The sequence below is a fragment of the Lepus europaeus genome, chromosome 17 (genome assembly GCF_033115175.1).
Source record: "Lepus europaeus isolate LE1 chromosome 17, mLepTim1.pri, whole genome shotgun sequence".
NCBI classification, from domain to species: Eukaryota; Metazoa; Chordata; class Mammalia; order Lagomorpha; family Leporidae; genus Lepus; species Lepus europaeus.
The window spans coordinates 27,911,100-27,924,537 of NC_084843.1; the positions used below are offsets into that span (position 1 = coordinate 27,911,100).

A 13,438-nucleotide genomic window follows, 5' to 3' on the forward strand; every position below is an offset into this window, starting at 1 on the left:
CTGGCTTCAGATTGGCATAGCTCTGGCCGTTGTGGCCATCTGGGCAGTGAACCAGTGGACAGAGATCTCTCTCTCTCTCTGCCTCTTCCTCTCTGTAACTCTTTCAAGTAAATTAAATAAATCTTTTAAAAAAAGGTAAAATATTGTTGTTGCTAGTGTCTGAATTTTTACATTCTCCCAAAATTCATAAAAGCAGAGCCCTCAAAAATGGAGTCAGTACCTTTAAAAAAAAATCCCAGAGAGCTAGCTGATTTCTTCCACCATGTGAAGATGTAACAAGAAGGTACCATCTATGAAGTAAGGCGAGGACCAGACTACAAATCTGCTAGCATCTTAATCTTGGACCTCCCATTATCCAAACTACAGGAAGTAAATTACTATTGTTTATAAGCCATTCAGTTTATGGTATTCCTGTTATAGCAGCCCAAATGGACTAAGAAAAACTACCCTTGGATTTTTATAGCAAAGGAGAGAGACTACATGACAGCAGCTCTGGCTCTAATGTGACAGTGAAGCAACTGTAGGCCTGGATGGGTAATACAACAGATTACTTTTTTTAAAGATTTATTTATTTTTACTTGAAAGTCAGAATTACAGAGAGAGAGAGACAGAGAGAGAGAGAGGTGTCCTCCATCCACTGGTTCACTCCCCAATTGACTGCAACTGCGATGGCTAGAGCCAGGAGCCTCCTCTGGGTCTCCCATGTGGGTGGCAGGGGCCCAAGGACTTGGACCATCTTCTACTGCTTTCCCAGGCTACAGCAGAGAGCTGGATCAGAAGTGGAGCAGCCGGGACTTAAAACAGCACCCATATGGGATGCCAGCACTGCAGGCGGCAGCCTTACCCACTAAGTCATGGCACCGGCCCAAGAGATTACTTAAGAATAGTCAAAGCTTGGAATGTTGTCACAGGGATAAATACCTAAATGGCTGTAATGGCAATATTTTTGAAAATAAGTAAAATTCTAGAAACAGAGCCCACACTGAATTTTACTTACTCCTGGAGTAATCAAAACAGCTGAAACTTGAATTCAAAGTTCCAAATTAAGTACTTGGAAAACCCGAGTTAAGACTGGCAATGAAAAACCTTAGCTCTCTCATACTTAAGGTTGCTTTTGTTTCCAGGCTACAGACAGGGCACACATTTACACGTGAAAGAGGTAACTCATGTGCATGACTAAATACACCTGTCCAGTGATCAAGCTCACTGAAAGGCACTCACTCAATAAACAAAAATGATAGAACAATTGGGTTTTCTAAAACATATATCACAATCCTTGCAAGGATGTACTTTATACTGAATCACTTTAAAAACTGGGAAATTTATAAAAATAATTGTGTATTATCTCATACAAATCTTACTGATCTGTGATATCCTATAACTAATGCCACACAACATTTTGAATTAGTCTCAAATGTGAGCAGATATATAATCAAAAGATTCTGCTGCACCTGACCTAATGGGGAATCCAACTTGCAATCTGCTCAGGATAAAACAGTGCCTGCTTGCACTCTTTTCTTAAATATACAATACAATAGTCTTTAATGGAACTGAGAAAAGATGCCTACGACATAGCATTGTGATGATGTGGTATAAGATATATCGATGAGCAATACTGCTTACCTTGGCCACACAATTTTCAGTCTTCATAGCCGTGCTCGCTAGACATACTGTTTCTTGGTTTAAGCAGAGTCTGGCACAGCTATTATAAGTCTGGAAGAGAATTTTTTCGAAATAGGTTTGTTAGATATTGAAATACTGCTATATACGGTTTTCAAATCAACACACAAATAGATACTATCTGTAATTTCCAGATTTATAGGAACTGGGGAACAGGGAGCAAGGAGAGAGCCCACAAAATCCAGTGATATGCCCAGGTATAAATAGATGAGCAGCACTGGCTTTGTTGCACACATGGAAAGTGCAGTGCTGGTACATAGCATCTCTTAAAGGCAAATTTATTCTTTAAAGCCATCTTTTTGGTTTGCTGGTTTTCATTTCATTCCAAAAACAGAGAGGCAAAAATAAAGAGATAGACAGAGACAGCTTCCATCTGCTGGCTTACTCCCCAAATGCCCACAATAGCTAGGCCAGCCTGGAATTCAATCACAGTCTTCATGTCGGTGGCAGGGACTCAAAAACGTGAGCAATCGCCTCCAAGGGTGTGCATGAGCAGGAAGCAGGAATCAGAAGCAGAGCTGGGGGCCGGTGCTGTGGTGCAGTAGGTTAATCCTCCACCTGTGGCACTGGCATCCCATATGGGTACCGGTTCCAGTCCCTGCTGCTCTTCTTCCCATCCAGCTTTCTGCTATGGCCTGGGAAAGCAGTAGAAGATGAGCCAAGTCTTTGGGCCCCTGCACCCGTGTGGGAGACCCGGAAGAAGATTCTGGCTCCTGGCTTCAGATTGGTGCAGCTCCGGCCATTGTGGCCATTTGGGGAGTGACCAATGACGGAAGACCTTTCTCTCTGTCTCTCCCTCTCACTGCCTGTAACTCTACCTCTCAAATAAATAAATAAAATCTTAAAAAATAAAATAAAAAGAAGCAGAGCTGGGCCTCGAACCCAGGCAATTTGACATGGACATAGGAGGCTCCACACTGCACCAACACCTACTAATAATGGCAAGTTTAAAGAATATAATTATGTTTAAAACAATAATTACTGTTTTGACAGAAGGTTTACTTTTGTTATTTTTCCATTTAAATCTTCAAAACCAGTAAGACCTGAACACAGGGAGAGAATGTTTCTCAGAACAATAAGAAATTTTTTAATTATCTAAAAAAAATTAACCTAAAACCAACAGTGACATCTTTTAAAGTAATTTTGAGGGATTGGCACTGCAGTACAGAAGGCTAAGCTACCGCCCGAGGCGCTGACATCCTATATGGGCACTGGCTGAGTCCTGGCTGCTCCACTTCCAATCCAGCTCCCTGATAAAGCATCTGGGAAAACAGCAGAGGATGGCCTGAGTGCTTGGGCCCCTGCACACACATGGGACACCCAGAAGAAGCTCCTGGCTTCAGCCTGTCCCAGCCCTGGCTGTTGTGGCCATTTGAGGAGTAAATTAGTAAAATAGCAGATGGAAGATACCTCTCTCTCTCTCTCAATCTTTCAAATAAATAAAATAAATCTAAAAAAAAGAATTTTGATGAAAGCACTACATTAAGCTTTGATTTTTTTTTTTTTTTAAAGAAAAAAGAGGGGCCGGCACTCTGGCATAGCAGGTAAAGCTGCTGCCTGCAGTGCCAGCATCCCATATGGGCGCCAGTGTGAGTTCCGGTTGCTTCACTTCTGATCCAGCTCTCTGCTGTGGCCTGGGGAAGCTGTAAAAGATGGCCCAAGTCCTTGGGCCCCTGCACCCATGTGGGAAACCCGGAGGAAGCTCCTGGTTCCTCACTTTGGATCGGCGCAACTCCAGCTGTTGTGGCCAAGTGGCCAATTGGGGAGCAAACCAGCAGATGGAAGCTCTCTCTATCTCTGCCTTTCAAATAAATAAAATGAATCTTTGAAAAAAAATTTTTTTTTAAAAATACAAGTTGCTAGGTCTCATGCCCAGAGAGTCTGAAAATATATTATTTTAAATTTTATTTTGAATACCTCCCCAGTAAATATAAATGCTATTGGTCTGGGGAATATTCTTCTTCTTCTTCTTTTTTAAAGATATTTATTTCAAAGGCAGTGTTATAGAGAGGCAGAGACAAAGAGAGAGAGAGAAGGGGAGAGAGAGAGGTCTTCATTGGCTGGTTCACTCCCGAGATGGCAGCAATGGCCGAAGCTGTACCAATCCGAAGCCAGGAGACAGGAGCTTATTCCTGGTATCCCACTTGGATGCAAGGGCCCAAGGACTTGGGCCATCTTCTACTGCTTTCCCAGGCCACAGCAGAGAGCTGGATCAGAAGTGGAACAGCTGGGACTTGACTGGCAACCATATGGGATGCTGGCACTGCAGGTAGCAGCTTTACTCATTATGCAACAGCACAGGCCCTGGGAATATTCTTTGAGAACCACTAGAGTGTGTGAATGCTTATGTAGGAATTAAAGAGATAAACCTTATGATAACATAATAATCAATTTTTAAAAATTTTAAGACTCCACTTAAATTTTTTCTTTACTTGTTATTCATTTGAGAAGCAAACAGAGACATGTCTGTGCTCTCATCTTCTAGTTGACTCTCCAAATGCCTCCAACAGCCAGGGCTGGACCAGCCAAAGCCAGGAACTGAATCCAGGTCTTCCAGAGTCCTGCCTACCAGGGTCTGTATTAGCAAGAACTGGAATCAGGAACAGAGCATGAACTCAAACCCAGGCTCTCTGATATGGGATGCAGTTGTTCTAACCAGCAATTTTACTGCTAGATCAAAAGTCCAGCCCAAACTTTTAAGATAAGTTTGGATTTACAATAACAGAGACATGGGGCCAATGTTGTGGTGTACCAGGTTAAGCTGCTGCTTGCCAAACCAGCATCCTACATCACAGCACCAGCACCTCGGTCATTCCTTGTTTTTCATGACTCCAACACTTCTGAAGAACACTGAGTAGGTAATCACTCAGTTTGGGTTGGCTTGATGTTTTCTCGTGATCACTGGGTATGAAACTACAGAGCCGATATACCCTTCTCAATGTTTAAAATCAGGCCATACATTAGTGTTTCTGTGAGATTAAAAAAAAAATTAGTAAAGGTTTATTTATTTATTTATAGGAAAGGCAGAACTATAGAGAAATCTTCCATCCACTGGTTCACTCCCCAGATAACTGCAACAGCTATTGCTGGACCAGGCCAACGACAGAAGCTTGGAAGGAACTGAATTTGGGTCTCTTTTGTGGGTGGCAGGCACCCAAGTATTTGGGCTATCAATGACTGCTTTCCATGGTATATATTAGCAGGAAGCTAAACTGGAAGTGAGGAGCCGGATTTCAAACCAGGTACTCTTGACATGGGACTCAGGTGTCCCAAGTGGTGCCACAACTTCTCCCCTACGATGTTAATCTTGAGTCTTGATCATGTCATCACCATAATGCCTTCCAAGATCTGTACTGTAAACTTACTATTTTTCCCTTAGGAATGACTAAATATATCAGGGGAAATACTTTGAAGGTATGCAAATATTCTGTTTCTACCTCAACTTCAGGCTTTTTTTGGTGGATTTTTTACTTCTCTCTTTCCATCTTTATTTTCTTATTTGAAAGGCAGAGTTACAGAGTGAGAAGGGGAGATGGGGAGATAGAGGAGATGGGGAGAGGGGAAGAGTGGGAGAGAGAAACTATCTTCCAACCATTGGTTCACTCCCCAAATGGCTGCAGGGCCAAAGCCAGGAGCCAGAGCTTCTCCCTGGTCCTCCCATGTTGGTATAGGGGCCCAGGCACTGGGACCATCTTCTGATGCTTTCCCAGGTGCATTAGCAAGGAGCTGGACTGAAAGTGGATCAGCCAGAGCCGGCACTGTGGTGTAGCAGGTAAGGTTGCCGCCTCCAGTGCTGGCATCCCACATGGGTGCTGGTTTGAGTCCCAGCTGCTCTACTTCTGATCCAGCTCTTTGCTATGGCCTGGGAAAAGAGTGGAAGATGGCCCAAGTCCTTGAGTCCCTGCACCCACGTGGGAAGCTCCTGGCTCCAGATCGGCACAGCTCCGGCCATTGCGGCCAACCAGGGAGTGAACCCACGGATGAAAGACCTTTCTCTCTCTCTGCCTCTCCTCTCTCTGTGTAACTCTGACTTTCAAATAAACAAATAAATCTTAAAAAAAAAAAAAAAAAAAAAAAGAGAGAAAGTGGATCAGCCAGTACTCAAACCAGTATGCATATGGGATGCCAGTGTCACAGGTAGAGGCTTAACCTGCTATGCCACAAAGGCTAGTCCCTCTATCACATTTATTAACTGGAATTGGCAACATGGATATATATTTTTTAAAAATTTGACTTTTTGGGCCAGCATCGTGCCTTAACAGGCTAATCCTCCTCCTTGCAGCACCGGCACACCGGGTTCTAGTCCCGGTTGGGGCACCGGATTCTATCCCGGTTGCCCCTCTTCCAGGCCAGCTCTCTGCTATGGCCCGGGAAGGCAGTGGAGGATGGTCCAAGTCCTTGGGCCCTGCACCCACATTGGAGACCAGGAGAAGCACCGGGCTCCTGGCTTCGGATCAGCGCGATTAGCCGGCTGCGGCGGCCATTGGAGGGTGAATGAACCAACAGCAAAAGGAAGACCTTTCTCTCTGTCTCTCTCTCTCACTATCCACTCTGCCTGTCCAAAAAAAAAAAAAAAAAAAAAAAAATTTGACTTTTTGGTCAACTATAATTCTTCACAAAGAGATTTGGTACATAAAAACAAGGGGCCAGAATTGTGGCACAGCTGTTTAAGCTGCTGCTTCAGACACTAGCATCCCATATCAGAGCACCTCAGTTTTGAGTCCCAGCCATTCCAGTTCCTATCCAGTCATCTTTCTGCTGGGGCTATTAGAGAATAGGGTTCAGGATTGTCACAACTGAGACACAATGGCTGGCAACTGAGGAATTTCAAAAACAAAAGATAACCATGAGAGATGGACAAAACCTCAAAACACATTTAAATTCCTCAGAATGCTTGGATTTGAGCCCTGGCTCTGCTTCCAATTCCAGCTGCCTGCTAACATACACCTTGGAAAGCAGCAGGTGGAAGCACAACTACTTGGGCCCTTGCCACACACAAGGGACTTAGATTCAGTTCTAGGCTCCTAGTTTTGGCCTGGTCCAACTCTGGCTATTGCAGGCATTTGGAGAGTGAGCCAGTGGATGGAAGATCTGTTTGTCTCTCTGTGTCTCAAATAAATTAAGTAAATCTTAAATTCTCCTCCAACACACGACTAAATCCCTAAGCACACATGTGAAAAGGGAGATTCCAGGATCCCATTTCTGCCCATGAGGGCAGACAGTATTCAGAATTTGATTCCTACACAGCTAGAGGGGATTAATAAGCATCCCAGGCTTTCCATTGACAACTGAGAAAGACCATGAGTTCAAACCAGAGTATGTCTTAGGACTACAGGCAAAACCCAAACACACCCAAACTTAACAAATGTAAAACCAACTTCCACAGGATCACAATGATCAGCAAGTAACTTAATCAGAGGAAAGAAAAAATAGTTCAGAATTTCTGCAACATATCATTTATAGTGTCTACTATTCTATCAAAAATTACTGGACATGAGAAGAAGTAGTTAAATGGGACTCAAAGTCAAGAGAAAAATAAATCAAAAAAACTACCCTGAGATGACCTAAATAATCTAAAATGTGTATTAGTACTTAAAAGCTCTAAAGAAGCTACACTAAGCATGGCTTAAATGAAAGATATGATGACAAGAAAACAGATGGAAAATATCAACAGGAAAAAATGAAAACCTAAAATGAAACAAAAAAGTGACCAAAAACTTTCCAAATTTATTTTTTTTTAAATTGTCTTATTGATCAGCAAACCCTAGGCAGATTAACTACAAAGCAGACAACATCTAGGCCCAGCACAGTAAAAACTGCTGAGTACTAGTGACAAAGACAAAATCTCGAAAGCTGCCACAGGAAAAAAAGGATGTTATATACTCAGGAGCAACAATATAAATAATGGCAGGCATTTCACCATAAACAATGTAGGCTAGAAGACAAGGGAACAATATTTCAAAAGTGCTGAAAGGGGGAAAAAAACCCTCAAATCAGGGTTCTCATATTAGAAAAGAGAATTATAAATATAGAAAGGAAGAAATCTAGAACAAACCCTTTGGTGTTAAATTTTAATTAGCAACATAAATATGAATTCATGATTTTCAAAATATAGTTGTAATTAGTACAGTTGTAATAGAAAAATTAGTGCTTAAATCTTGGCTTCTAAACACCATTCTGCTTTAAAAGGAACCACTGATCACTGAAGAAATGGCTGGTTCTAGGACTAATTATGGAATATACAATGGAAACCCGGAAAATACTCAGAGAATGATGGAGATACATCAAGCAGGCACAAATGCCAGCCTAAAAAGCCTTTCATTAGTCCAGTATGGAACACTAGGAGTTTAAAATATATATATATATATATATACATATATATATATATTCATTGATTAAAATCTGTTGATGGGACATATTTCTTGAAAGACACAAATCACCAAAACTGACACAATATGTGATACAATATGAAATGCATAACATGAATAGCTCTAAGCCTATTAAAGAAATTGGAATTGTTATCAAAATTATTTCCACATATATTTAAATACTGCACTTTAAAATCTTCCTTTGTAAACTCCAGGTCCGAATGATTTAATGAGTGATTTCTATTAGATTTTAAATATTTGTTTTATTTATTAATTTATTTGAAAGACAGAGTTACAGAGAGAGGCAGACAGAGAGAGGTCTTCCATCCTCTGGTTCACTCTGCAAATAGCTGCAATGGCCAGAGTTGAGCTGATCCCCGAAGCCAGGAACCAGGAGCTCCTTCCGGGTCTCCCATGTGGGTGCAAGGGCCCAAGCACTTGGGCCATCCTCTGCTTTCCCAGACACATTAGCAGGGAGCTGGTTCAGAAGAGGAGCAGCCAGGACTTAAACCAGAGCCCATATGGGAAGCCGGCACTGCAGGTCGGGGCTTTAACCCACTGAGCCACTGTGACAGTGTCTCTATTAGATTTCAAGGAAGAAATAACGCCAGAATTATATAAAACTGCTTTCAGAGGGGGACTCATTTTATGAAGCAAACATAACACTGATACCAAAATCTGACAGACATTAATAACAAAACTTCAGATCAGTGTCCCTCATGAACACAGATACAAAATTCTTAATGAAACTAATTAATGTCATTTACCATATTAACACAGTAAAGGGGGAGTGGTAAGAGAAACTGTATGACCAATCTCAGATTTAAAAATAGCTTTTGACAAAATTGAATATTTTTTCATGACAAAAACCATAGCAAGCTAGGAATAAAAGGGAAATTAATCTCATAATAAGCATCTAAAAAACTTTCAACTAACATCATTAGTGATGAAAGACTTACACATCCTCTAAAGTTGGGGAAAAGCTGAGGATGCTCCCTTTACACACCATTCAACATTATAATGGAGGTCACTGTCATTAAAATAAAGCAAGAAAACTAAATAAAAGTTGGAAAAGAATAAATAAAACCACCTTTACTTATAGGAAACAAGGTCAACAGTAAAAAATCAAGTATATTCTATATTCCAGCAATAAATAGAGAATGAAAAAATGTTGTAATAACACTAAAAAACATTAAATAACAAAGGAATTTAACAAACTATGTGCAAAAAATAAACACTGAAAACTACCATAATTAGAAAAACACAAATTAGAAAAATGTAAAACATATAAATGGGTATATTTTATATGTGTGTGTATGTACACCAACTAGAAACTCAATATTGTTAAGATACTAATTCTAGGGGCCAGTGTTTTGGTACAGTGGGTTAAGCTCTCTGCAATGCAGGTATTCCATACAGGTACTGATTCGAGTCCCAGCAGTTCCATTTTCCACCCAGCTCCCTGCTAATGCACTTGGGAAAGTAGCTGAGAATGGCCCAACTTCCTGAGCCCCTGCACCCATGTGGGAGACCTGCATGGAGTTTTAGGCTCCAGTTCTGGCCACTGCAGCCATTTGGGGAGTGAACCAGCAAATGGAGGATCGATCCCCCCACCCCCAACTCCGCCTTTTAAACAAACTTTTAACAATAACAAGATACTAATTCTAATCAAATGGGTATATAATTTCAAAGAAATCCAGAGTGCCTCTTAATAGAAATTGCTAAGTTGATTGTAAAATTTATAGAGTTCAAAGTATTTAGATAATCAAAAGAAAATTAAGAATAAAAACAACTAAGAAGGGCTCATTCTACCTCATATTTCAAGACTTATTAAATAAACATATAATAATCAAGAATGTTTGGTATTTGATGCAGAGACATCTATCATCTGTCTCTGTCTACAGGGACATGAAGAATGAGTGAGTCAGTGGTTCAGCCACTTGTCACTCATTATTCTGTGTCCAGCAGTAACACTGTGTCATTCAGAAACAGACTACATTTACACAGTTAACTGGTTTTTGGTAATTCGATGGGGTAAACAAATATCTTTATAAATTTCCAAAGTACAACTTTTGGATTATAGCGGCTTTTCCCCCCATAACCACTCTCCCACCCGCAACCATCCCATCTTCCACTCCCTCTCCCAACTCTTTCTTCATCAAGATTCATTTTCAATTACCTTTATATACAGATCAATTTAGTATATACTAAGTAAAGATTTCAACAGTTTGTACACACACAGAAACACAAAGTGTAAAATATTGTTTGAGTACTAGTTATAGCATTAATTCACATAGTACAACACATTAAGGACAGAGATCCAACATGGGGAGTACATGCACAGTGACTCCTGTTGTTGATTTAACAATTGACACTCTTATTTATGGCATCAGTAATCACCCGAGGCTCCTGTCATGAGTTGCCAAGGCTATGGAAGCCTCTTGAGTTCGCCGACTCTGATCATATTTAGACAAGGTCATAGTCAAAGTGGAAGTTCTCTCCTCCCTTCAGAGAAAGGTACTGCCTTCTTTGATGGCCCGTTCTTTCCACTGGGATCTCACTCACAGAGATCTTTCATTTAGGTGCCCCCCCCCCCCCCCACAGAGTGTCTTGGCTTTCCATGCCTGAAATACTCTCATGGGCTTTTTAGCCAGATCCGAGTGCCTTAAGGGCTGATTCTGAGGCCAGAGTGCTGTTTAGGACATCTGCCATTCTATGAGTCTGCTGTGTATCCTGCTTCCCATGTTGGATTGTTCTCTCCTTTTTAATTCTATCAGTTAGTATTAGCAGACTCTAGTCTTGTTTATGTGATCCCTTTGACTCTTAATCCTATCATTATGATCAATTATGAACTGAAACTGATCACTTGGACTAGTGAGATGGCATTGGTACATGCCACCTTAATGGGATTGAATTGGAATTCCCTGGCATGTTTCTAACTCTACTGTTAGGGGCAAGTCCGATTGAGCATGTGCCCAACTGTACATCTCTTCCCTCTCTTATTGCCACTCTTATATTTAACAGACATCACTTTTCAGTTAAATTTAAACACCTAAGAATAATTGTGTGTTAATTACAGAGTTCAATCAATAGTATTAAGTAGAACAAAAAAATACTATTAGGAATAAAGTAGTATTTTGTTCCTTGACAGTCAGGACAAGGGCTGATCAAGTCATTGTTTCTCATAGTGTCCATTTCACTTCAACAGGTTTCCTTTTAGGTGCTCAGTTAGTTGTCACCAATCAGGGAGAACATATGATATTTGTCCCTTTGGGACTGGCTTAATTCACTCAGCATAATGTTTTCCAGATTCCTCCATTTTGTTGCAAATGACCAGATTTCATTTTTTTTTTATTTCTGTATAGTAATCTATAGAGTACATATCCCATAATTTCTTTATCCAGTCTACTGTTGATGGGCATTTAGGTTGATTCCAGGTCTTAGCTATTGTGAATTGAGCTGCAATAAACATTGAGGTGCAGGCAGCTCTTATTTGCCAATTTAATTTCCTTTGGGTAAATTTCAAGGAGTGGGATGGCTGGATTATGGATTATGGATGGTAGGGTTATATTCAGGTTTCTGAGGAATCTCCAAACTGACTTCCATAGTGGCTTTACCAGTTTGCATTCCCACCAACAGTGGATTAGTGTCCCTTTTCCCCCACATTCTCGCCAGCATCTGTTGTTGGCTGATTTCTGTATGTGAACCATTCTAACCAGGGTGAAGTGAAATCTCATTGTGGTTTTGATTTGCCTTTCCCTGATTGCTAGTGATCCTGAACATTTTTTCATGTGTCTGTTGGCCATTTGGATTTCCTCTTTTGAAAATGTCTATTGAGGTCCTTGGCCAACAAATATGTTTTCAAGAATGGCACTGAAACAACGGCAAAAACAATTAACCCAAAACTATTTTATAGTGAGACAGGATAGAATGGGACTCACTAAATCAAACCCTTCCTAACCTGACCATGAATCCATCTCGGGAGCAAGGACTATTCAGACCCAAGTTGCAGAAAGACCCCCTACTGTCCCTGTAGGAACTACAGCACCCCACCCACAGGCCCAGAATAGCCCAGTACCGCCAATATATTATTACTTTACTGGAGAGGCAGTAGCCAGCGAACAACGCTGCCATTTTGAGCATGTGATATGCTAAAGCACCAACTGCGCCTGTGCAGAACATCAAGCTGGTTGCAAACAAAAGTGCCGTGTGCTTAGGGATTTGTGGGAGGATGAGAGGGAGTAGCCACCTCTCCCCAGCATGATAAAAGCCCCCATCCCATTTCCTCCGAGGAGTAAGTAGAATCCCTCTATCAGGCTGTCTCCCTTATCTCCCAAGTGAGTCAAACAACCTCCAGTTGGCAACAACAGCAAATACAAGAATGAACTTGAGGGGGCCAGCACTGTGGCGTAGCAGTTAAAGCTGACACCTGTAGTGCCGGAATCCCATGTGGGCATCAATTTGAGTGCTGGCTGCTCCACTTCCGATCCAGCTCTCTGCTGTGGCCTGGGAAAGCAGTGGAAGATGGCTCAAGTCGTTGGGCCCCTGCACCCACTTGGGAGACCGAGAGGAAGCTCCTGGTTCCTGGCTTCAGATCAGCCCAGCTCCGGCCATTGCAATCATCTGGGGAGTGAATGAGTGGATGGAGGACCTCTCTCTCTCTCTCTCTCTCTCTCTCTGTGACTATTTCAAATAAATAAATCTTTAAAAAGAATTAATTTAAGATGGATCATGAATTTAAACATAAAAGCTAAAATTTATTAAGCTTTTGGAAGAAAATTTAGAAGAATATCTTCACAATCATTTCAAAGGCAAACATTTCAAAGGATGCAGGAACTCTAGAAGAAAAATAGATTGAACTTCATCCAAAATCTAGAACCTTCTCAACAAAACATACCATGATTAAACAGGCAAGCTACAGACTCTGAGAAAGTATTCAGAACACGTATCTCTGACAAAGGACTGGTACACAGAACTCAATATAGTTGAATCTATAACTCTGTAAGTTAATAAAATGATAAATAATGAAATTTTTTAAAGATTTATTATTTACTTGCAAGTCATAGTTACACAGAGAGAGAAGGAGAGGCAGACAGAGAGAGAGGTCTTTCATCCACTGGTTCACTCCCCAGATGGCCGCAATGGCTACAGCTGTGCCGATCCAAAGCCAGGAGCCAGGAGATTCCTACTGGTCTCCCACGCGGGAGCAGGGGCCCAAGGACTAGGGCCATCCTCTACTGCTTTCCCAGGCCACAGCAGAGAGCTGGGCCAGAAGTGGAGCAGCCAGGACTCGAACCGGCACCCATATGGGATGCTGGCACTGCAGGCAGCAGCTTTACCGGCTATGCCACAGCACTGGCCCCAAATAATGAAATGGCTATAAACTTAAA

The 13,438-nt window shown here is 41.4% G+C and overlaps 1 protein-coding gene across 9 annotated transcripts in view; it reads right to left on the minus strand.

The window, feature by feature from the left end:
• BTRC (beta-transducin repeat containing E3 ubiquitin protein ligase) overlaps positions 1-13,438 on the minus strand; it is a 208,526-nt gene that overhangs the window by 78,492 nt on the left and 116,596 nt on the right. For 7 of the 9 annotated variants that reach the window (XM_062214011.1, XM_062214009.1, XM_062214007.1 and 4 more), the window contains one exon: positions 1,624-1,713. The exons of 1 other annotated variant lie outside the window; for it this stretch is intronic. In XM_062214011.1, coding sequence (XP_062069995.1) covers positions 1,624-1,713 — 90 coding nt within the window. Of the gene's footprint in view, positions 1-1,623; positions 1,714-4,432; positions 4,583-13,438 lie in introns of those variants that run through there. One more of the 9 variants, XM_062214013.1, reaches the window with a different exon arrangement.